Raw genomic sequence first — 26,042 nt, forward strand, 5'->3', positions numbered from 1 at the left:
ACAAACTCCAGGCCCACTTTCCTGGACATTGTGAGTGCGGGGACGCTATTTTACACGTGTACTGAACATAGGTCACTACCTATGCCCAGCTACATAATGGTAACTCCGAACCTGGGCACGTTTGGTATCAAACATGTTGTAATCATACTGCAATGCTGTTGCAAGTATTGGATGTATGATTCCATGCACTCTGGGGGCTCCTAAGAGGTCCCCCAGCATTGCTACCACCAGTCCTAAAGGGTTTTCTGGGCGGCCCAAGCTGCTGCCACCCCTCAGACAGGTTTCTGACCTCCTGCTGCTTGATCTGTTCAAGCCCATGGAGACAGAACACCCTATGGCTTGGGAGGAGTAGCCTCTGGTATGTTTTCAAGGGCACATTTGGTGCCCTCTGTGCATAAACCAGTCCACACAGGTTCAGGGACCCCGAGTCACTGCTCTGGTGCGAAACTGGACAATGTAAAGGGGCGTGACCACTCCCATGTCCATCACTACTGCAGGGGTGGTGCTCAGAGCTCCTCCAGAGTGTCCCTGAGTTCTGCCATCTTGTTTTCATGGTTGGCATCTGAGTAGCCAGTCCAGGCAGGTGACGTCAGAGACCCCTCCTGATAGGTGCTGTACCTGGCTAAGTGACTAATCCTCTTTTCAGAGGTCTCTCTCTTGGGTGGGTCCTCAGATTCGGCTTGCAAGACTCCAACAATATTCCTCAGCACGTTCACTTTGACTTCGGGCCACTGGAACTGCAACTGGACCTTACAGGAATCGACAGTGCTGTAATCAATGAAGAAGACTCTTCTGCAACTTTGTTTCCATGACTCCTGCCAGCTTTGCAACATTTTCCCAGCTATGCATCCGCAGAAGACAGGAACTCTTCAGCCTGCACAAGAAGAAGAAGGAATCTCCCTTGGAGTGAGGGAGTCATTCCCCTGCATCCGCAGGCATCTGCTACAAACGACGACCAGCTGCATGGATCTCCCCTCATCTTGAGCTGCGAGGATCCTGCATCACGGGTGATGGTCTGGAGTAGTCCTCTTGGTCCTCTCTGGTAGTTGTCCAACTTTGGTGTAGGTAAGTCCTTGCCTTCCCACACAGGACATTACTCCCATGCACAGCGTCTCTGAAACTGCCCAGGCTTGTTTGCACCTCCTCCAAAGGATCTTCAGGCAACGTGTAGCTCCAGTCCCCAGCACTCCTTCTGGCGACGCTCAGCCCTCTTCGTGGTTCTCTTGCGGGCGGGGATCCTTTTCTGTAGTGCTGCGTGGGCTCCTACTGAAACTTCTGTGTCCCCATCCTGTGGGACTCCTGTGGGTGCTGCCTCTGCTCCTGTGGACTCTCTGCGATGCTGAGGGTCCCCGGTGACTACCCCCTCTTGGGTTGAGTCCTCCTGGGCCTTGCTGGTCCCTGGCAGCACCACTTTTCCACTCACTGCGAGTTTGCCTTTGCCAAGGCCTGGTGGAATTCCTGTACCAACACTGTGGTTTTCTAGTACTCCCAACCCCCCTCTACACATGCCACTTACCCAGGTGTGGGTCCTGTGTTTGCATTCCTTTTTTAGTATATGGTTTGGGCTCCCCCTAGGGTCACTATTGGTTATTGCTATTTGCACTGTTTTCTAACCTTTTCTATGCCTATTTGTGATTACTAGTGTATATATTTAGTGTATTAGTTAGCTACTGTTGGAGTGGTGACCGTCTAGTAATCTGTGATATTGTGTCCAAAAATAAAGGACCTTTATTTTTGTACAATTGAGTGTTTTCTTTCATGTGTGTAAGGATTGTGTGACTACACTGGTATTGCGTGAGCTCTGCATGTCTCCTAGATAAACCTTGGCTGCTGATCTTGGGTACCCACCACACACCAGGCCAGCTTCCTACAGGCGGCCATCTCCACTAGGTGGAGTGCCCTTAGGCACTGTAACAGGGGGCCTGAGCCTTTGATGCTCAACACCAAGTGTTACAGTTTCTGCACGTCCACCCAGGCCAGGCTTTGTTTCTGGCCCCAGAGAGCACAAAAGCTCTTTCCCCATGGGTCAGAAACCTGTCTGGCACAGACTGGTCAGCCCAGCATTGAAGGGTTGGGTAAAATACAGGGGGCATCTCTAAGATGCCCTCTGTAGGCATTGTACAATAAATACAACACTGGCATCAGTGTGGGTTAATTGTACTGAGAAGTTTGAGACCAAACTTCCCAGTCTTCCTTGAAGCCATTGTGTAGCTGTGGAGTTTGTAATGACAAATTCCCAGCCCATGTAAAAATGGGCTTAGATACTGTAGGGGAATATTGCTCATGCAGCTTTGCCCTCACCTGTGGTATAGTGCACCCTGCCTTATGGCTGTAAGGCCTGCTAGAGGGGTGACTTACCTATGCCACAGGCAGTGGTTTGTGGGCATGGCAACCTGAGAGGGTTCTATGTCGACTTTACCTTTTTCCCCTCCACCAACACACACAATCTGCATTGGCAGTGTGCTTGTGTTTGGTGAGGGGTCCCTTAACGTGCTACAATACATGACACAGCCCTTAGGGACCCTCCCTGATCTCAGAGCCCTTGTAACACTTGTACCTCTTACAAGGGACTTAGCTGTGTGCCGGGGGTGTGCCAGTTGTGGAAAAAATGGTACAGTTTAGGGAAAGAACACTGGTGCTGTGCCCTAGTTAGCAGGATCCCAGCACACACTTATTCAAGTTAGCATAAATACCAGGCAAAAAGTGGGAGGCTAACCATGCCAAAAGGGGCACTTTCCTACAGGGATCCTCTGGGGAGGGGTGCCATTGGAGAGGAGAAATTATCCCCTTTTAAATGATACCTCTCCCATTAGAATCAGTACTCACAGGGCTGAGATATACCCCGAGCACTTATTCAGTGAAAGTAAAACTTTCACCTTTACTGCATCCCGCCGCGCTGACATCATTGCAGAAAAAAAATCACACTGCTCAGGAAGCTGAGCAGCCTGATCTTTAAAAAAATTAAAAAAACCTTGAAGGACACCCTCGTGCAGCGCCCCAGAGGAACCTTTATTTACCTCTTCAGTGTCTGCCAGAGGCTGACACATACACTGATGAGGTGGTGTGGGTTTCAGTCATTGGCTGACAGTTACATTTGAAAGGTTAACAGCAGTGTTTATTGTTATTTTTGTTGTTGTTGTTATTATTTTTAGTATTTTTATTAGTATTATCTTAAGCCAGGAAACATTATTGGAGTTTCAAAACTTTCATCATGTAAAGGCTTAAAGATTAATTCCATCTGGGTAATTTAGTTGAATTTTCTGTTGTTAGATTAGGGTTCTGTTACTTTTCTTCCCTGAGTTCTCCCAGAATTTAAAACCTACCTTTTTGTTGCAGAAACTGAAAGAAAAATGTGATGCTTTGTGGAAGGCAGAACAAAATGTCATAGCCCGAGACAAAATAATCAACGAGTTAAGGCTGCGATTGCCAGCTACAGCAGAACGGGAGAAGGTACTAATGGAATTTAGTAACGTGGATCATGGTCAAGTACAGCAACAGAACTTGAAGGTGGCCCATCAAACTATTGCAAATATGCAGGCAAGATTAAATCAAAAAGAAGAAGTTTTGAGAAAGTACCAGCATCTTCTGGCAAAAGCAAGAGAGGTGAGTAAAGCTCATCTGAAATTTCTATTATGTACTTCACACGACACCTTAACAAAGATGATTGTTAGCAAAGACTGCAAAGTATTTCCATCAAAACACTCCAGTTACCTTTAGCCTTGTAGTTTGTTACCAATAAGAACCCCTCAATGGGAATATAGAACCATATTACACAGGTGCTCATTATGTATCCGCTACATCAGTGGTTCCCAACCTGTGGTCGAGGGACCCCTGGGGGTCCGCGAAGCCTCGTCAGGGGGTCCGCGACTGCTTAGAAAATTAAATAATATTAACAGATTAGGTCCTCAGCTTTTAGTAATGTATATATATGTGTGTTCGATGGTATATGTGGCTGTAGATATCCTGCCATCTAGTGTTGGGCTCATAGTTCTTTGTTAGATTGTTTTTCTCTTCTGTTGGGTTTGGATGTGTTTCTGCTCGCTCCATATTCATTCGAACCAGTTTGAGACTCTCTTTCTGTCTTTACTGTCCATTGAAAGTATTGTAAATTGATCGCATTTCTTTATTATAATCTTGATCGAGTCGGGTCGAATCTCGACTGAGTACCCTTCGGGGCGGGCCACTCTTGCCCCAGGCCTGTTTCCACATGGCACGGAAGAATATGAGGCCGTGATGGGATGGTCGTCGTTTAGATTTTGTCCTTGGTGCAATGCCAAATTTCCACACATGGATCACCATCAAGACTGCCTTTCCTGAGACCACAACGAGGCCACCTGCAACGCGTGCTGATTGTTTTGGTCCAAGAAAACACTTCGGGACCGAAGAAATCGCAGGCAGGAAATGGCACACTCAGCGCAAGACAACTCCCCGGATATTTTTGCAGATGAACATGCACAGAAGAAGCCTGAATGAGAAGGGGCATTCTTGGTTCAAGACTCGGACTCAGAACTACAGTCTGACATTAAGAGCTAGGACATCACTTCGGCGCAAGCTGTGAGTAAAAAAGCTGCCCGTTTTCGTAACTAACTACTTTGGTGCCCACAACTTCAACCCTGAAACTTCAGCACAGAGCGGGAGTACAGCATCTTCATCTCTGGTATCGAAAAGTTTACAGCAACAGAAACTTTTGGTGCCAAAAACAGCTGACTCTGACCTTTCTTCGCCTTCACTGTATCCAACTGAACCAATTTTAGAAACTATGGATGACAAGCAGGTTTTTCAGATTAAAACAACACAGGCAGAATTATGACTTCTCCCACCATTCCTGTAAAGAAGACGCTTTCATTTGAGGAGAACTCTGACACCTCACCTCCTCCTAAAAAGCCACATAAGAAAAATGGCTTCTACCTCTGCAGCAGCAGCTCCTCAACCAGCTCTGCTACCACCTCCTTCATGTCTACCTCCTCTTTCTCCTGCACTTCGCTCACCTAACTCTCAAGTTGGTAGAGATTACACACCACAGGGATTCACCTGTGTATGGTAGGGAAGATCTAGGGGATGTTCCACAGAACCCCGACCCCTGGAATACTTATGATACAGATCCTATTATAGATATAGCCCCAGATCTCTATCCTGCCTGCCCCTCTGCTCCAGAGGACACCGCTGGGTATAAGCAAGTAATAGCTAAGGCTGCTGCCTATCAAAATGTGCAATTACATAAGGATCCAGTAGAGGAAGACTTTCTATTTGATATTCTCACTACAACACACAGTTCCTCCTTATGTTGCAAGGGATGCTTCGACATGTCCAAGACATTTTCAAAGAGCTTCTGCGCTCCTGTATAATTACACTACGGGTATATAGAAAATGTAAGACAGCTCCATCTGACCCAATCTACAGCCGGTCGCAAGTCCCTCCAGATTCCATTGTCACTACCACAGACAGGAAAAGAGTAAATAGCCTGGCTACTGGAGATTCCCCTCCTCCAGATGTTTTTTTTTTTTTTAAATTGATGCAGTAGGAAAAAGGATTGCTGTGCAGACGGCCAGTCTTTGGCGTATTGTTAATTCCCAGGCACTGCTTACAAGATATGATGGCGCACACTGGGACGAAATGGATGACCTTCTTCAACACCTCCCAGAAAAGTGCACAGCAAATTGTCTCTGAAGGACAGAAAATTGTGAATAATTCAATTAGATGTGCACTAGATGCAGCAGACACAGCTGCACGAGGGGTCAATACCAGAATCCTTCTTAGGAGACACACCTGGTTAAGGTTTCTGCTTTCAAACCAGATGTCCAACAAGGTAATCTCAATGTGCCCTTTGATGGGGAGCACCTATTTGGGTCCCAGGTTGACTTCACCCTCGAAAAACTAAAAAAAGACACAGGTACGGCTAAAGCCATGGGTGCTTTACAAAATTGACCAAACAGTGTTTTTGTTTCGCCACTCAATGTATAGGGGTGGCTACAAAGCAACCACATCCTCTGATCGTTCCAACTCACAACAGCGTCAGTCCTCTTCCTCCTACTCTAGAAGCTTTTTCAAAGAACATATAGAGGAAATAGCTCTAAGGGGCAGAGGAAAAACCACCAACAATCTTGGTTCACCCTCCTCAGTTAAACATTGAGTACCTCCACATTCTCCCTCATTCCACTCCAGTAGGGGGGTAGCTTCAATTTTATGACCAATAATGGACAAAAATAACGTCGGACCTTTGGGTCCTTTCCATTGTCCAACATGGTTATTGTCTAGAACTTAGATCAGCACCTCCAAACATTCCATCTTGCAGACACAAAATGTCGACAGAACATCTCACTCTTTTAAAAGAAGAGGTTCAATCTCTATTGTTAAAAGAAGCAATAGAAACTGTTCCCATGCAATATCAAGGAACAGGAGTGTACTCTCTCTACTTTCTCATTCCCAAAAAGGACAACACTCTCCGGCCTATTTTGGATCTCAGACCTTTAAATCAATATATTCTCTCAGAGCATTTTCACAGTGTCACCCTTCTAAATGTAATTCCATTATTACAAAAAGGTGACTTCATGACCGCTCTAGACCTGAAGGATGCCTTTTTTTTACATTCCAATTCATCCTGCATACCCCAAATATCTAAGGTATGTAGTGGCACGACAACATTATCAGTTCAAGGTTCTACCTTTCGGGGTCACTGCCGCTCCCAGGGTATTCACCAAATGTCTACCAGTAGTTGCAGCACATCTGAGAAGGCAACAGATACACATATTTCCTTACTTGGTCGATACACTGATCAAAGCCACCACTTTAAGCCAATATCAGTCTCACACTCACATAACAGAAAGCCTTCTTCGCAATTTAGGGTTTACAATCAACACCCTAAAATCACGCCTACAGCCTCTCCAGATTCAACCAAATCTGGGGGCTATACTCAATAGACAAATGGTGCTCGCTTACTCCAACACAACACGTGTTCACAGTTTTCGGGAAACATTCTCTCGACTACAGGCCAATCAAATGTACACAGTCAAGACATTGATGCGACTCCTAGGCATGATGGCATCCTGCATTACCATCGTCCCTCATTCATATGTGTACCCTACAACAATGTCTCTCTCACCATTGGTTGCAAGCTCAGGGTCATCTTCAGGATCTACTGTTGGTAGATCGTCCATCTTACATCTCTCTGCTATGGTGGAATTTCACCAACCTACTCAAAGGACAGCCTCTTCAAGACCCGGTTCTCCAAATAGTTCTGACCTCAGATGCTGCCCTTACAGGATGGGGGGCTCATCTTAACAACCTCACAGCGCAGGAATCATGGGACACCAGCCACCAGACCGTACACATCAATGTTTTGGAACTTCAGGCAGTCTTTCTGGCCCTGAAAGCTTTTCTGCTTTTCTTAATGCACAAATCTGTTTTGATTCACATAGATAACATGACTGCTATGTATTGTCTACAAAAACGGGGACACCAGTGCTTAACTTGTGCTTGTTGTTTCTGGTGCGGAGCACCAGTACTTATTTCTGAGGGCCGACGCTTAGTTTTCTGTCTCAAGCATTTACTGCGAGCAAAAGACATGTGGGCAAGACGGAGGAAGAGAAAAACAAAAAAGCGTTGGTAAAGGGGAAAAGCAGGAAGCTGCAAGAGTGAGCTTGAAGGGGAAGGGAGTGGCAGTAAATACATTGAAGAGGCGCAAGGTGGCTTCAGGATTACGCTGCCTAAGTATTCTGTGCTTGCACTTTTAATTGCAGCAGCCGCTTGTTTAAAAGGAGAGCTTTGAGCACCGGCACCTTTTTATTTACAAATTAAGATCTGGGGGGGGCACTTTCTCCAATTGTTTCAGCTAGCACAAACAATCTGGAAGTGGGCTCGTCATCACCACATCCATCTTCTGGCAGAATATCTCCCAGATAACAACTTTGCAGACCTTCTAATCAGGATGCATCAACAGCTTCACGCATGGGAGTTCCACCCAGTAATCCTTAAAAAGTACTTCAAAAGTGGGGACCACCTCACATAGACCTATTCACCACAGCAGCAAACTGAGAAGCCAAAACTTCGCATCCGGGTACCTACTTCCTCAGTCCAAAGGCAATGCCTTAATGATCTTAAGTTTTTCTACCCCTTCCTGACATTCCATTCCTTTGTGTGCAAACTCAAACAAACTTGTCTCAAAATGATCCTGGAAGCACCCACATGGGCTCGCCAGCCTTGGTTTACAACTTTACTGGATCTCTCCTCACGCAAGACTCCCCAACCTTGCAATATGGCTCCTGAAGTCATAGAATGTGGTTACCTTTAGTTACCTGCAGAGTGTATGGACATTCTAAAACAGGCACCTAGACTAACAACTGGAGCCTGTTATACAGCAAAATAGAAACGTTTTATCTGTTATTCTCAATCTAAACACATTGAGCCACTAACACTTTTTTGTTATTTGCTTCACCTGCAAAAAGCAAACCTGTCTGACACATCAATTTGTTTACACCTAGCTGCAATTGCAGCCTAATTACAAAACAGAAAGTATACTTCATTATTCAAAATACCAGTCTTGAAGCTTTGAAGAAGGCCTTAAAAGAGTAATCTCACCCAGGCTAACCCCAGTGCCCACCTGAAATCTTAATATTGTACTCACTAGGCTCATGGACACTCCATTTGAGCGTCCTCACTCATGTCCCTTACAATTCCTTTCTTACAAAGTAGCTTTCTTAGTTGCTATTACATCACTAAGGTGTGTTAGTGAGCTACAGGTATTAACGTTAGAAGAGTCTTTCTTTCAAATACAAGGACAAATACAAACTAGTCTTTCGCACAAACCCTAAATGTCTACCAAAATTTGTCTCACAATTCCACATTGATCAAACTATTGAATTGCCGTTTTTCTTTCTACAGTCGGACTCTGTGGCTGAAAGAGCCTTCCACGCTTTAGATGTTAAAAGAGCTCTCATGTATTATATTGACAGGACAAAAGGGTTCAGGAAAACTAAGCAGCTTTTTTGTAGCTTTTTCACTACCATATAAAGGAAATCCCATTACAAAAATAGCATAGCTGGGTGGGTGGTAAAATGTATATAAATATGTTATGCTAAAGCAAAAAGACGATTAACACTTACTTCTAAAGCACATTCCACAAGGAAAAAAGGTGCCATTATGGCAATTTTAGGAAATATTCCCTTAACTGCCATTTTCAAAGCAGCTACCTGGTCTACACCACACACATTTACAAAACATTACTGTGTAGATGTACAGGCTCGTCAGCAAGCTAATGTAGGACAGCCTGTCCTAAGAACACTTTTTCAAACAACTGCAACTCCCACAGGATAGCCACTGCATTTTTTGGGGGGAATAGCTGCTTTACAGTATATGCACAGCATGTGTATGTAAAGCCACACATGCCATTCAACAGAAAATTTTACTTACGAGTAGACCTCTGTTCATGGCATGTAGTGCTGTACATTCACATGTGCCTTTCCTCCTCCCTGGAAGCCTGTGGCCTTTACAATTACCTTTTATTTGTATATAGTTGTATATAGTTACTTACATTCACATGGACATACTCATTTCTATTCTTCTCTATACTCTATCTCTTGCCCACCTGCAGAAAACAATCTAACAAAGAACTTGATGCCCATGCACAGTCGAGGAAAGTACCCTCTTTTTGGCATGGTTACCCCCACTGTTTGCCTACTATCAGTATGGTTAGACTGTTTTCACTGGGATCCTGCTAACTAGGACCCCAGCAATTGTGCTCTCTCCCTCTAAATTTGGTTACCTTGTACCTTTGTGCACTCCACAGTTGGCATACTGGTGTCCCCTTATAGCTCCCTAGTGTAAGGTACTTAGGTACCCAGGGCATTGGGACAGCAGGGGGCGCCCATGGACTGCCGCATGTATTATGAAGCCCATGCAAAATGTGTCTGTGGGCCTGCCATTGCAGCCTGCGTGAAAAGGTACATGCATCCTTTAACCACAGGTCACTACACCAGGTCACTGTAAGTCACCCCTTTGGTAGGCCCTTCTAACCAAAGGGCAGGGTGCAGGTCCCTGTGTATAAGTGCACCCCTGCACAAGCAGAGGTGCTCCTACGGACTCCAGTTCCAATGCACTGGATTTCGTAAGTGTGGGGAAGCCATTTTACCCGTGTACTGGTCACAGGTCACTCTCTGCCTATGGGCCAGCTACATAATGGTAATTCCAAACCTGGGAATGTTTGTTGTCATCATGTTGGAATCATACCCCAATACTAATGCCAGTATTGGTGGCATGATTCCATGCGCTCTGGGGGCTCCTTAGAGCACCCCCCCAGTATTGCTCCTACCAGTCTTTCAGTGTTTTACAGGCAGCCCACGCTGCTGCCATCCCCCAGAAAGGTTTCTGTCCTCCTGCTGCTAGACCACCTTAGGCTGAGGAAGGCAGAACAAAGCATTTCCTGTGGGAGAGTGAGAGGCAACACCCTCTCCCTTGGAAATAGTTGTTACAAGTCTTGGGAGGGGTATCCTCCTGAAGCCACCAGTTTGCTTTGAAGGGCATATTTGGTTTTGTGCTTGCATAATTCAGTTTGCACCAGTCCAGGGTCCTCTGGTCCCTGCTCTGGTGCAAAACTATACCAAGGAAAGGGAAGTGACCACTCCCCTGTCCATCACTACCCCAGGGATGGTGCCTAGAACTCCTCCAGGTTGCCACTTGGGTCTGCCATCTTGAACAAAGATGTGCAGAGGCTCCTGGGAGCATCTGAGTGGCCAGGTCAGACAGGTGACATCAGTGACCTTCTCTGATACGTGGTCACCGTGCAAAGTGAGGGGGACTCCCTTGCAAGTGGGTCCCCCGATCCAGCGTGCTCCTGGCCACCGAAACCGCTATTGGACACTTCAGGAGCCAACAAGACCGCAACTCCCGAGATGACCTTGCCTCGCCTTGCAACATTTTTCCCCAGCTACTTCCAACAACTGCAACATTTCCATTACTATGCGTCCACTGGGGTTGGTAAGACTTCAACCGCACTAGGAAGCAAGAAGGAATCTCCCTTGGAGTGAAGGAGTCACTCTCCTGCATCTACAGGCACCTATAGCAAACACTTCCGGCTGCATGTATCTGTCCTCCTCTGGAAATGCGTGGATCTTGAAACACAAGTGGTGTTCCGGAGTGGTACCCCTGGTCCTCCCTGCCCTCTGTCCACTTTGGGAGATGGTGAGCCCTTGCCTGTCCTTGCAGGACAGTACCCTGTGCACCGCGACTCTTGCAGCAACTAAGGCTTGTTGACTCCTGTTTTAAAGGATCTTCAGGCTCCAAGTAGCTCTGGCCTCCAGCACTTCATCCTTGCAAGGACAATTTCTCCTCTGCTGCTCAAGCGGCCTGGTGTGCCGACTGTGCCTCACTGCAACTTACTGTGCCTGCTGCCAGTAAGTTGCCTGTGGGGGCTGCAACTGCTTCTGCTGGCTCTCCGAACTGCTGAGGGTCAGCCTAGACTCCCTTCCAAGGGTCTAGTCATCTGGATCTTACTGATCCTCTTCAGCCTTGCAACTCTTCTTTTGCTCTGACTTGCATTTGCCAAGGCTTGTTGGTGGTTCTCCTGACCACTGACCAACTGCAACCCAGCGACTGGCGTGGGACATCATCTGCATGGCTCCAAGGACTTCTCTGCAGCTTCTGCGCTCCACAGCTGATCTTCTTCTTCCCCCGTTATTACGGATCTTCATCCACAAAAGGGTGGGTAGTGGCTCCTGCCCCGTCTGGACATTCCATTGTGGACTGGACTCTGTCCCCTTCTTTTGCAGGTCCTCTTCTTCCAGAATACACCTTTGAGTTCCTCTGATCTGGTCCTGTTCTTGCAAAGTTCCTTTTCTAAGTCTTTTTGTTAGTCCTTGTGAAGACCATGTGCTTATCTCTGCTCTCCTGGTCGCTGGGGGTCACTTAGGTACTCCTATCCTGGGGTCCTGTGTTCTCCCAGCTTCCCTTTAACTAATCCATATCCTTGGGTGGGGGACTTCGCATTCCACTATTTTAGTATATGGTTTGACCCTCCCCTAGGGCCGTAGCTATTTTCTATAATTTTGTGTGTGTGTGTGTGTGTGTGTGTGTGTGTGTGTGTGTGTGTGTGTGTGTGTGTGTGTGTGTGTGTGTGTGTGTGTGTGTGTGTGTGTGTGTGTGTGTGTGTGTGTGTGTGTGTGTGTGTGTGTGTGTGTGTGTGTGTGTGTGTGTGTGTGTGTGTGTGTGTGTAAAATGTGCACTTACCTCCAGATGGGGAACTGCCTATAAGTAGTCTCAGTGCGACTGTAATAAAGTAACCTTATTTTTGTAACATCGTGTGGTTCCTTTCAGTTGTGATAAGTTACTGTGTGACTGTTGTGGTATTGCAAGTTCTTTACACTCCTCCTGGACAAGTCTTTGCTGCTCATCCACAGTTACCTCTATAGAGCCCCTGACTTCCAAGACACTGTCTTCATTCACTAACAGGGGTTGCCTGGACCTGGTATAAGGTGCCGTAGGTGTCGACCACACACCAGGCCAGTTTTCTACACGCAGTTTCATAGAGAAGGAGGAGCCACTCTGTCCTGTGACTCGAAAACTCGTAGAAAAACAAGTTGCAACACTCTAAGCTCTACACTAGATGGCAGGATAATGCACAGCATGTGAATCTACAGCACTACATGCCACAACAGGTGTCTACCGGTAAGTAACTTTGGCCTTGGCTCCGAGGGGCACCCATGGATCTATGCTTGGATCCGGGACGGCGTCTGAAGTACCAACTTGACCTTACCTAATGCCGGTGCCGATGCACGGCATACCGCCCACACCCCTAGGCTGCACCATCCCCATCCTCATTGTCACACAGAGTCGTGTCGGCGTTGTAGAACGCTGGCTCCGGCAGGAGACTTGCCTCCTATGTCTGGTCCTGAGCCCCTTTCTCTTGGGCTAGGTTACAGTGAGGAATGGGAAGGGTCACTGGACCCTTTGGAATACCAGCTCCAAAATCGTGTGGACTGGTGTATGGACTTTAGTGAAGGCAGTGAACTGGATGCCTCCCCAGATACTGGCATGCTTTCTCCCCCTACTGTGGCTACAGAGGAGGGAGCTTCCTATTGTATGGTGGTGCGAAGAGCAGCTGAGGTCCTGGACCTTGAGTTCCCTTCTGTGGCAGCCAGGACTAAGTTCCTGACATTGGTGCTTCAACCTGGAGCTTCATCTTCTGAACTCCTGCTCCCCTTCAATGAAGCTCTTACAGATGTGCGACTGGGTACCAGTTCCAAACCCATCACTGGGGTCCTGTGATAAGGACAATTGCCTGCCACATCGCCCTTCTCTGGGTGACCTAAGTTTCCTTACTCAACACCCCGCCCCTGAGAGCTTGGTTATCCAAGCCTCTACCTCCCATGGCCTTTTCTCTTCCGCACCCCAGGATAGAGAATCCAAGAGGCTGGATGCACTGCGGAAGAAGTTGTTATCTTCCACCAACCTGGCAGTGGGATTAGTAAACACTGCATGCCGTTATGGCCACTATTCCCACATGTGGTAGGATAAGGTTGCCCGAGTGCTGCAACAGGTCCTGGAGGAGGCCCAGGCTATACTTTCCCAAGCAGTTGCTGATGGGAGAGACGCAGCTAAGTTCACAATCCGCTGTGGACTGGACTCGATTGACTCACTGGGTAGAGCAGTTTCTTCGACGGTGGGCCTTAGGTGCCATGCCTGGTTGAGGACATGTGGATTTTGCGGGATGTCCAAGCCAATCTTAAAGACATGCCTTTCGATGGCACCCATCTCTTATCAGACAAAGCAGACTCCAGCACTCAAGCGCTTCAAGGATTCTTATGCTACAGCCAGGTCCTTGGAACTTGTGGCGACCCCTCACCCCTCTGTCTGATTTTTGCCCCTTTCGTGGCTACAGGAAGGGTGCACTTCTAGGTCTGTTTCCATCCAGCCACCAAGCCACGTATGCTTCCCCGCCTCTGTGTGGCTAAAACATGGGATCCACTGACCTCGTGGATCTGAGAGCCAGCGGTCTGGCCAGTCCACGAAAGTGGTGGTTTGCACTAGGGCCTCCTTTCTGCCAAAGTGGTTACACCGTTCTGTAGGAAAGTGCCCTCTTTCCTGGCATGGTTACCCCCATTTTCTGCTTGTTGTCAGTGTGTTTGACTGTGTTCACTGGGATCCTGTTAACCAGGACCCCAGTGACTGTGCTTGCTCTCCTAAATTTGGTTGCTGGCAACTTTTTCTTCCCACAATTGGCATACTGGTCCCTCCATGTAAATCCCTAGTATATGGTACCTATGTACCCAGCGCATTAAAGTTCCAGGAGATCCCTACGAGCTGCAGCAGTTATTCCACCACCCATAGGGAGCCCATGCAAAGGGTTCTGCAGGCCTGCCATTGCAGCCTGTGTGAAACGGGTGCATGCATCCGTTTTCACTACAGATCACTGCACCAGGTCACTGTAAGTCACCCCTATAGTAGGCCCTCTCAGCCCAGATGGTAGTGTGCAGGTACCTGTGTGTGAGATCACACCTGCACTAGCAGATCCATTTTTTCTGGACTTTGTGAGTGCAGGGACGTCATTTTACGCATAATGGTAACTCCAAACCTGGGCATGGTTGGTATCAAACATGTCGAATCATACTCCAATACTGTTGCAAGTATTGGAAGTATGATTCCATGCACTCCGGGGGCTCCTTAGAGGACCACCCAGCTTTGCTACCACCAGTCTTACAGGGTTTTCTGGGCAGCCTAGCTGCTTCCACCCCTCAAACAGGTTTCTGCCCTCATGCTGCTTGATCTGATCAAGTCCAGGAAGGCAGAACAAAGGATTTAATTTGGAAGAGGAAGGTTACACCCTTTCCCTTTGGAAATAGGTGTGACTGGCTTGGGATGGGTAGCCTCTCCAAGCCTCTGGTTTGCTTTGAAGGGCACATTTGGTACCCTCCATGTATAAACCAGTCCACACCAGTTCAGGGACCCCCATTCCCTGCTCTGGCATGAAACAGGACAATGAAAAGGGGAGTGACCATTCCCCTGTACATCACCACCACAGTGGTGGTGCCCAGAGCTCCTCCAGAGGGTCCCTGGGTTCTGCCATCTTGCATCCAAGGTTGGCAGGGAACTCTGGGAGCATCTGAATGGCCAGGCCAGACAGGTGACATCAGAGCACCCTCCTGATAGTTGCTTACCTGGTTAGGTGACCAATCCCCCTTTTAGGGCTATTTAGGGTCTTTCTCTTCGGTGAGTCCTCCAATTCGGCTTGCAAGATTCCAGCAGGACTCCTTTGCAACCTCTGCTTTGACTTCTGGCCACCGAAACTGCAGCTGGACCCTCCAGGAACCGACAAACGCTGCTACAACAAAGACAAATTTTCTGCAACTTTGTTTCCATGTCTCCTGCCAGCTTTGCAACATTTCCCCAGCTGTCCATCCTCAGAAGACTGCAACTCTTCAGCCTGCACAAGAAGAAGGAATCTCCTTTGGAGTGAAGGAGTCACTTTCCTGAAACTGCATGCACCCACAAGCGACAACCGGCTGTGTGCATCTTTTCTCATCTTGAGCTGCGTGGATCCTGCAAAACGGGTGGTGGTCCGGAGTACTCCTCTTGGTCCTCTCTGCCAGCTGTCCAACTTTGGTGGAGGTATGCCTTTGCTTTCCCACGCAGGACAGTACCCTGTGCACCGTGTCTCTTGCAGCTGTCAAAGCTTGTTTGCATCTCCTCCAAGGGATCTTTAGCCGACGTGTAGCTCCAGCCCCCAGCACTCCATCCTGCAAAGCACGACCTCCTGTGTGGTTCTTCTGCGGCGTGGGATCCTTTTTTGTAGTGCTACTTGGGCTTCTTCTGCGACTCCTGTGTCCCCATCTTACGGGACTCCTGTGGGTGCTGCCTCTGCTCCTGTAGACTCTGCGACGCTGAAGAGTCCCCTGTGACTCCCCCTACTGGGTTGAGTCCTCCTGGGCCTTGCTGGTCCCTGGCAGCACCTCTTTTTCACTACCTCGAGTTTGCCTTTGGCAAGGCTTGTTGGTGAATTCCTGCACTAACACCAGTCTGCAATCTTCCTTCCAGTGTAAGACCTCATCTGCATCCATCATTAACTCTTCTCCGGCTCCAGGGCTGCAGTCCTGACCTGGTCTTCATCACCGTCGACCAACTCCAGCAACCACAGCTGGGTGAGTTGTAGCTCCTCCTCCTCTCAGTCTCCACTGTGTCTCTTGGACCTGGTCCCCTCTCTCCACAGGTCTTCTTTCTTCAGGAATCCACTGCTGGTTTTCTTTCAGTCTTGCCTGGGTGTCTTCTTTTCTTCTTTTTCCTCCTTTTGGGTGGTTTGAGGAAAATCCAGTGTTTTACTCTTGCATTCCTGGTCACTGGTGGGGTACTGTGTTACTTACCTTTGTGGCTTTCTAGTACTCCCAGCTCCCCTCTAGACATTTTACTTACCTAGGTGGGGGTACCTTTTTTGCATTCCATTTTATTAGTATATGGTTTGTGCTCCCCCTAGGATCAGTATTGGTTATTGCTATTTGTACTGTTTTTTAATGTTTTCTACTCCTGTTTCTGATTACTAGTGTATATATTTAGTGTATTACTTACCTCAAAAAGGTGGGTTACCTGTCTAGTATTGTGTGGTGATTTGTTCCACTAAGAGGGGATACCTGGACCCAGTATAAAGTGTAAGTACCTTCGGTACCCACCACACACCAGGCCAGCTTCCTACAAGTATATATTGTGCACTTCAACGTACAGAGACTCTACTTTTCTGCCCAGAAATTGAACTGGGCAGATAAGTGGATGCTCAGCTGTCAGGAGGATGTAGTGGATGTCATTCTGTCTTCTTGCTGTGATTCTACCAAAATGTTGTACTCTGGAAGGTGGAACAGATTTGCTGCTGTCTGGACCAATAACAGCTTGGATCCATTGAGGGCCCACCTCTTGGATATCCTCAAGTTTGCACTTTCATTTACTCATCAAAGTTGTGCTGTGGGGACTTTTAAATCCTTGTCGACTTTCCTCTGCCTTCTGGACCAGACATCTCTTTTTAAATCACCCACTGATATCTTGTTTTGGAAGGGACTGACTGACCTATTCCCACCTACTCAATTTGTAATGCTGCAGTGCAGCATCAGTTTGGTTTTGACATTCTTGATGGGGTTTCCATTTGAACTCCTTCTTGGTTACCAGGTTAAGTTATGAATTGTAAAAAAAAAGGGTTTTTTCCTACTTGGGATCACCTTTGTGAGTCATGTGAGTGAGTTGCAAGCAGGGTGTTTACCCTCCGTTTATATGCTTTCCTCCTGACAAGATGGTCCTTGGAATTAGAGATACTCTCCTGCCAAAGGCAGTGACCCTTTTCATTTGTTTTTTTCCATTGTGCTGCCTTCTTTTTTCTAATCTTCCCTCCTCCTAACCTCCCTCACCACCTCCCAGTTCACCCCACTAAGAAGGAGGAGAGACTTCACAGGCTGAATCCCAGGATGGCAGTCATTTCTTATATTGACCATACTAAACACATCAGAGCTGATGATCAACTCTTTGTAAGGCACACAAGAAGCAGGAAAGGCAAAGCTGTACAGAGGAGAACCCTATTTGTAAGGATCATCTTAATGTATGAAAATTTGCTATGGCCTTTCACATAAGGAACTACCGGAGGGCATTGGTGCCCATTTCTCCAGAGCAAACTCATAGTGGTAGTGCCTGTAGGAAGCTGGCTCTGTATATACTATTTCAATGTAAGGGAATAGTGTGCACAGAGTCCAGGAGTTCCCCAAGAGGCTTGACAGAGGCAATAATAGATAATACTAATGTTCTATTTGTGGTAGTGTGGTCGAGCAGTTAGACTTATCAGAGGGTAGTGTTAAGCATTTGTTGTACACACACAGGCAGTAAATGAGAACAGACACTCGATGACTTAACTCCAGGCCAATAGGTTTTTATATAGAAGAATATTCTTTTCTTAATTTATTTTAGAACCATGAGATTCAGATTGCAGGTAAGTACATTAAATGTAAGGTACATTTCATAGGTATAGATAGGACTTTGAATAAAAACAGTAATGTACACAGTTTGGCATAAAATAGCAATAAGCTATTTTAAAAGTGGACACTGTGCAAAATTCAACAGTTTCTGGGGGAGGAAGTACAGGTTAGTTTTTGAGGTAAGTAAAGCAGTTACAAGTTCAGTCTCCGGGGCATAGGCAGCCCACGTTTGGGGGTTCAAGGCAACCCCAAACAACCAGCACCAGCAGCACAGGGCGGGTCAGGTGCAGAGGTCAAATAGGGGCCCAAATAACATAGGTGCCTATGGAGACTAGGGGTGCTCCGGTTCCAGTCTGCTAGCAGGTAAGTCTCTGCGTCCTGGGGGAGCCATCAGGGGAATTTTGATGAGCACTGGGAGGGTCCCAAGCAGGCGCACAAAATACACCCTCAGCCGCACAGGGGCTGGCGGGTGCAGAGTGCAAACAAGGCATCAGGTTTTGTATAGAAATCAAGAGAGGGACCCAGGGATCACTCTGACGAAGCAGGCAGGGCACAGGGGGGCTTCTCGGGCCAGCCTCTGACTGTGCAAGGGTGAGGGCCACCTGCTGGTCACTGCTGCACCGGTGGTTGTTCCTCAACGCGCCTAGGGGCTGCGGTTGCAGTGCTTCTCCCAGGCATCAGGTTTCTTTGTTAGCGGGCAGTCGTGGTCAATTGGGTCCTCTGGATTCCCTCTACAGGCGTCGTTGTGTGGTGCACAGAGGTTGGCTCAGGGTGGACACGTCGGAGTCGCCTGCGGGGCCTCTCTGCGGCGTTGGTTTCTCTGGACACGGGCCAGGGGCGCCGGATGCAGAGTGGTGAGTTCTCACGCTTCGGGAGGGAGGTGAGAGTCCCTTTAAAGATGGTTTCTTCTTGTTGCTTTAGACAGGACCGCATGTCCACAGGAGTTTCTTGGTCCTGTGGAGTTGAAGGGCAGTCCTCTGAATCGGCAGATGTCGCTGGGTCCGCAGGATGCGTCGCTGTTGCAGGCTCTTTGAATCAGGAGACCGGCCAGTAGGGCTGGGGCCAAATCAGTTGTCGTCTCCGTCTTCACTGCAGGGCTTCAGGTCAGCAGTCCTTCTTCTACTTTAGGTTGCAGGAATCTGATTTCTTGGGTTCTTGGGTGCCCCTAAATACTGAATTTAGGGGTGTGTGTTAGGGCTGGAGGGCAGTAGCCAATGGCAACTGTCCCTGAGGGTGGCTACACCCTCCTTGTGCCTCCTCCCTTTGGGGAGGGTGGTACATCCCTATTCCTATTGGCCTAAATCCTCCAAAGCAAGATGGAGGATTTTCTAAGGAGGGGGTCACATCAGCTGTGGTCAGCTTAGGGGTGGACCTGGCTGAGGGGGTGACTCCTCCTTGTTTTTCTCATTATCTCCTCTGGACTTGCCGGCAAAAATGGGGGCTGTGTCCGGGGGGCGGGCATCTCCACAAGCCGGAGTGTTCTGGGGTGTTGTAACACTAGGCTTAAGCCTTTGAGGCTCACCACCAGGTGTTACAGTTCCTGCAGGGTGAGGTGTGAAGCACCTCCACCCAGGACAGGCTTTGTTCCTGGTCACAGAGTGCACAAAGGCACTCACCCCATGTGGCCAGAAACTAGTCTGGAAGTGGCAGGCTGGCAGAGAGCGGTCAGCCTGGCACTAGCAGTTAGGCTGGCATGCAGGGGGCATCTCTAAGATGCCCTCTGTGTGCATTTCTCAATAAATCAATGTGGAGTTATTGTGCTGAGAAGTTAGATACCAAACTTCCCAGTATTCAGTGTAGCCAGTATGAAACTGTGGAGTTCGTGTTTGACAAACTCCCAGACCATATACTCTTTATGGCTACCCTGCACTTATAATGTCTAAGAATTGGCTTAGACACTTCAGGGGCATAGTGCTCATGCAGCTATGCCCTCACCTGTGGTATAGTGCACCCTGCCTTAGGGCTGTAAGGCCTGCAAGAGGGGTGACTTACCTATGCCACAGGCAGTGGGTTGTGGGCATGGCACCCTGAGGGGAGTGCCATGTCGACTTTGTCTTTTCTCCTTACCAGCACACACAAGCTGTGAGGCAGTGTGCATGTGCTGAGTGAGCAGTCCCCAGGGTGACATGATACATGCTGCAGCCCTTAGAGACCTTTCCTGGCCACAGGGCCCTTGGTACCAGGGGTACCTTTTACAAGGGACTTATCTGGGTGCCAGGGCTGTGCCAATTGTGGAGACAAAGGTACAGTTTTAGGGAAAGAACACTGGTGCTGGGTCCTGGTTAGCAAGGTCCCTGCACACTTTCAATCAAAGCTGGCATCAACAAAATGCAAAAAGTTAGGGGGTAACCATGCCAACAGTGGAATTTTCCTACAGTGCCCTTGGCCGAAATCTGCATGGGGGCAACATGGGACTCCCTTCATACAGTCACTAAGTTTTAATTGTTAGATTCAGGGATCAAAAGGGATGGCCCTTTCGCTTGCTCCATCCACCGAGATTTCCTTGTGTGACCATTCAATCAAAACCACCATCAGTGGGGTTACTGCTTGGGAATCTGTTCAGAAGTAAAAAAAATGACTTAGTTTTGGTAGCGATCTTTTTGGTGGATTCTCTAGTGACATTTTTCATTTTAAGTGCCATAGCATTCCTTAGTCCTTCATATGTCTAAAAAAAAAACAGCTTAAAGGAATCGCACCTAATTTAGCCGGAAGGTAGAATGTTACTCACAGATGGATCTTAGCATACTTTTGTGTAAATGTATACAATAGTTTTTGAGAAATTAGCATGCATTTAAAAATCTTTTCAGTCTGGGCATAAATAGGTTAAATAAAAGCGATATTTGGCCTGAGACCTCCTGCACGTCAAAGTTTCAAGGACAGGGTGGCAAGACAAATGTGTGTTCCCATTTTAACCTGCGTGTGAATTTTCTCTTTTAGCTACAGCAAAATTTGTGGAACAGATTTTCCTCCTTAAAGATAAAAAGTAAAGAAAAATGTGTTCATATCACACTGTTCATGGACAATTTTTGAGGTTGTGGATTCGGCACACCTAAAATGGGATCCATAATCCGTAGCCTCATTACTGAGGAGTGGATCCTGGACCCAATTTTTGGGTATCGAGCCTGTGGCCTGAAAAAATAGCCAGAATACCCCACATGACAGTTCGGGGTACATAAAAATGAAAAACAAATGTGAAAAAATTAACTTTGTCCCCACATAAAGTGGGCCAAATGGGGGGGCCCTGGCTCCATATTGTATTTCCAGGGACGTGTTCACAGTTTACACAATTTGTTTTAGTTCGCCTGGTCCACAGTCCCTATCACATTTGAAAGGACAGTCTAAAGCTTTTCAGTGGTTTAAAGTTCAGGTATCATTACACCACATTAAATAGTTTATCAGGCTTTGCAGAGACACACCCACTATTTTGTTAATATCGGGAGACCTGAATAGTTGCAGCTGTTAATCACAGCTATATTTCTGAAGCTGTTATAGTAGAATAATCGCAAGAACATATTATTGTACAATCCCTTGCTGAAGAACCTGCGAAACTTGTCAAGACTGAAGTTGTACACACATGTGAAGGAGCCTGACCTGTGGTGTTTTATTCACATATTTTCCATTGTAGAGGCCCTGGATTCAGGGAGTGTCACACACTAGTGATGCAACTGGTTGTGGAAGTAGAGGACAATTCTCCTGTAGGACATCAACCATTCAAATACACCTTAAGACGAAGCATAACAGGGAGAACAGGCAGTTTCTGCAGAAGCAGAAAGGGAAGAAAACTATCTACAAGGATTTGGATATGTCCCACAATACTACCCGAGAGGTAGTACAGAAAGCAAGCCCACTGGCTATCCCTAAGGCATGAACAAATGCTGTGTGCACTGGTGATTAACTGACCATGGCAGACTAAGAACAAGCCTGGCAGGTAGAATAATTTGCTCATGGTGAGGGCCAGTGGATTTATGCAGTTCTTTAGCTGTAGTGTTTACCACATAGTTATGGATCTACAACATTTGCAATATAATTTGCAGATTTCACAAGACTTTTGTTTTTGTTTCTAGCTCAAATGGATAAAAGTAATAGTGCCAGAGAATGTTCTGCATAAATTAGCTCTGCACATATAATCCTTGTGGCCCTGAGAATAGTAACGGTGCTCAGTAATTTTGGGGCTGTAATAAAATTTTGAAACCTGTATTTCGCAGGGAAATGTGAAATATTTAAATATTTGCCATATTTCTGAGTTCCCTATTAAATACAAGTTTTGTACAATTGCATTTTGTGCAATGAAAGCACCCAAATATACAAGAATGATGGATGACTGGATCTAGCAAGCTAGCTAACAATCTGACCACCCCTTACTGGGAATAAGTTCAGTAGTAAATGCCTAAGAGCTCATCCAGGTCCCTCTGCATTCTACCCAACAGTAATTAGGAAAGCCAGTGCTCCAGGGAGGATTGTAAACTAACCTAGGCTACTGTTACTCTAAACAGAACATTTTAAAATGGCTTGGGAAACTGCTTTATCTTTCACCAAGGGCATCAGTAGGCAGCCTAGCTATAGCTGTGGCTGTCCTCGGTAGCTGAACTGTAATTCTACTGTTCAAACAAGGTGCCTTCCAGTGCTTGCACAATTATTTCCATGCAGCTATGGAACTGGATGAACAGAATCATAACCTACTTCTACTCACCTCAGTTAAGGTATACACTCTTAACCCCCAAGAAACCTGTGCCAAGCGTGTGCAACCCTTGTTCCAAGTGATAAAACTTATCAACGGCAGCTTGGCACAGAGACATTAGGCATTTACACTATAATTCAAGCAAGTAAAGTTATTTGCCATGTTGGCCTTTCGACCTGTCACGGATCAAATTGCCTCAAAAGGGCCAATTTTGGAGCACTTCTCGAAATTCATTTTTTTGCACAATGGCCCCTGTGAAAGTATATAATTTTTGTCTTGCAGTGATTAATAACCAGGACATTCTGTATGCAATGTCCCAACAAGCCCCGCTGCTCTCTGAAGATACAATGTGACCACAGCAGAATGTCATCGGCAGAGAAGAGAACACGTATATCTTCCCCAGATTTTGGGAGGTGAAGGATTTTACCCAATTTTCAGCTATGAAAATCAAACGATAGGGGATCAGGAACACACCCTCTACTGAGTCTGACGTAACAATACCTCTGAAATCATTTGCCCTGGAAAACCTCACAAAAGCTCCAGAATCACTTTATAGCACTACGGCCTGCACTGTGAGAGTTGGTAGAATGGCCCAGTTCAGACGTTTCTCACATTAGCAGTCCTTTCCCATTTTATTTAACATGTTGAGAACATCAACAATTGCGAAGTAAAGATTTGTAACCCCTTAGGAATCTCTCTGTCATAGTATGCAATGCAGTTTATACTTGATAAATTCCAGTCTTATTTTTCAGAAGTCTGAAATACCAGACCAGTTTCTTCAGATGAACGTTCATCTCTCTTCAAATACTTTCTGTAGGAAGCTGGGTCTCTATATAACACACTAAAATGAAGTACACTGTGCAGAGAGTCCGGTGGATTCCCAAAGATTTGCAGAGGCAGAAATGGATAGGCCTAGTGCTCTTTTTGTGGTATTGTGGGGGAGCAGGTAGACTTATCAAGGAGTCGTGTTAAACACTTGTACTCACAGAAGCAGTAAATGAGACATACAGTCAAAGAATAAATCCGAGGCAAATTTAGAAAAAATAGCAATTGCTTTTATATATGCTTTGAACCCAAGAACTTTGTTACAAGGTTAGAAGTTTTAAAATTAAAAATACTTAAAAAATCGACACTTAGTGCAATTTTCAGAGTCTTTGATGTTAACCTATGGAAGGAAAACAATATTGCAGTTTCTCAGGTAAGTACACACTTAAAACCCAAGTCTTCAGGGTTTCAGGCTAGCAACAGGCAAGTTTCAGGTTGGTAGCAAGTGTGCATCCACAGCGGCACGGGGCGGCTGGATGCCGAAGTCTGAGTCGGTGCCCAATGTTAGTCAGTAGAGACTGGGTAGGACTGAAGACGCACTGCTCCCAGGTAAGTACAGCGGTGTCAGAGGTTGGTCTTCGGGGGTTGAGGCAAGCACCGGGCAGGTCCACAATGCAGTACCAAACTTAGAGCCTCAGCGGCACAGGGGCAGCTGGGTGCAGAGTGCCAACACAGGGTCAGGCTCCCAATAGTAGTCTGTGCAGGAGATCACTTTCAGAAACGGGCTGCGGGCTTTGGCCAGGAGGCGGAGAGAGGTCAACCCACAGCTGCCCAGGTAACTTAAGATGCCAGGGGTCATAGGGACACCAACGGTCTAACTCCCCAAGACCCAGGGTCTACGATTTAAGGGGTGCCTTTTGGCATAGGAAACATCTTACCATGCAGATTGTGGTCAGGGAGAGCTCTCGGATTTAGGCTGCAGGCATTGCTGTGGAGTCCGACAGGGGTCATCCCATTATGGACTCTAGGTCAGAAGCTCTGGAGAACCTTCACTGGACTGGTGGGCCACTTGAACTCGGGCTGTAGGCGTCGGCTGCAGAGGTTGTTCCAGGCAGCGGTTTCACAATTCCTCAGACAGATTTCTTTCTTTATTGGAGATGTTTCTTTTGGACAGACCGCTGTCCACGTCAGTTTCTGTTCTTTATTGATGGTAGGCAGTCCTCCCAAGACTTTGGAGGTCACTGGGCTGCAGGACAGTCATCTTTTGGGCACAGGTTCTTCGAAGGCTGTAGACAGGCCTTTGGGGCTGGGGCCAAGTCAGTGGATGTTTTCACTCTTCTCTGCTGGTGCAACTTCGTGGTGTCCGACTGTACTTAGGTCGAAGGAATCTGATTCTAAGGTTCAGGGGTGCCACCTAAATATTAAATATGGGAGCGTTACAGGAAGTGCCAGGTGGTAGCCAATGGGCTACTCACCTTTAGGGTGACTACACCCTTCCTATAACAACTTTCTTTGGGAAGTAGGTACAGCCCTAAACCTTTTGGCCTAATTCCTTCCATGCAAGATGGAGGTATTTAAAAAGTAGTGTCCACTTCAGCTTGTCCACCCTAGCGGTGGGACTTGCATTAAGTGGGCAGTCCTCCTAATTTACCTGCCAGTCCGTCCACCAAAAGCAGGGTCAGGAACTGGGAGTCGGCCTCCTCCACCATTTGGAGAGGCCTGGGTCACATTTTGAAGGCATCAAGGCCTTTGAAGCTCTCCTCCCTGGAATGTCCATACTGCCTGGAAGAAGAGGTCACACCTCGGCCCAGAGCAGGTCTTTGTTCTGAGCCCTGAAGAGCATTGGCTCTCACCTTAGGGTGCCACAATCTGTGTTAAGGTGGCTCTTCTGGTTTTGACCAGTCAGTGCCCACACTAGGAGTTGGTAGGTTTATCAGGGGGCATCTCTAAGGTGCCCTCTGTGTGCATGTATTAATAAATCCATCACTTGATTCAGTGAGGGTTTTTCAATACGAGATGTTTGATACCAAACATCCATATTGTCAGTGAAGCCATCATGTAGCTGGGGAACTAGTAATGACCAGTGTCCAGCATATGTACTTAAAATGGCTTTACTTTTCACTTACTGTGTCTTTGAATCAACAGAGAAATAGCAGGGGCATATCTGCTCATTCAAGTATGCCCTCACATGTAATCTAATGCACCGTGCCTTTAGGGCTTGAAGGCCTGCTAGAGGGATGACGTACATGTATTGCATGCAGTGCAAGGGGACAGGGCACCATGCTGTGTGTCAGGTTGTTTTTCATTTTGTTTCTGTACCAAGACACGCAGTCTTCGAAAGCAGCACTGTGTGCACTTAGTGAGGGGGCCCTGAGGGGCCTTCCTCTAGTACTCCATGCCCTAGGTACCAGGGGTACCATTTATTAGGGACTTATTGTAGTAGCTAAAGGTTTGCCAATTGGGAAAATTGACTGTGCAGTTTTAGGAAAAGAGATCTGGCACTGGGGACCTGTTTAGCAGGGTCCCAGTGCACTTTCAGTCAACATTGCACTAGAAACCAGGCAAAAAGTGGGTTGGGGGGATGGCCTGTCAATAGAGGCATTTTTCCTGCACTTTACAACTTGAATCAACATGGCTGTTAGCCAGAAATTGTGAATATATTTTTCACCTGT

The 26,042-nt window shown here is 47.1% G+C and overlaps 1 protein-coding gene across 2 annotated transcripts in view; it reads left to right on the forward strand.

Annotated features, from left to right (window-relative positions):
• Window positions 1-26,042, forward strand: part of CEP290 (centrosomal protein 290) — a 1,276,764-nt gene that overhangs the window by 638,675 nt on the left and 612,047 nt on the right. For both annotated transcript variants that reach the window (XM_069229617.1, XM_069229618.1), the window contains one exon: window positions 3,337-3,603. In XM_069229617.1, coding sequence (XP_069085718.1) covers window positions 3,337-3,603 — 267 coding nt within the window. The remainder of the gene's footprint in view (window positions 1-3,336; window positions 3,604-26,042) is intronic.

This window comes from Pleurodeles waltl, chromosome 4_1 (genome assembly GCF_031143425.1).
Source record: "Pleurodeles waltl isolate 20211129_DDA chromosome 4_1, aPleWal1.hap1.20221129, whole genome shotgun sequence".
Lineage (NCBI taxonomy): Eukaryota > Metazoa > Chordata > Amphibia > Caudata > Salamandridae > Pleurodeles > Pleurodeles waltl.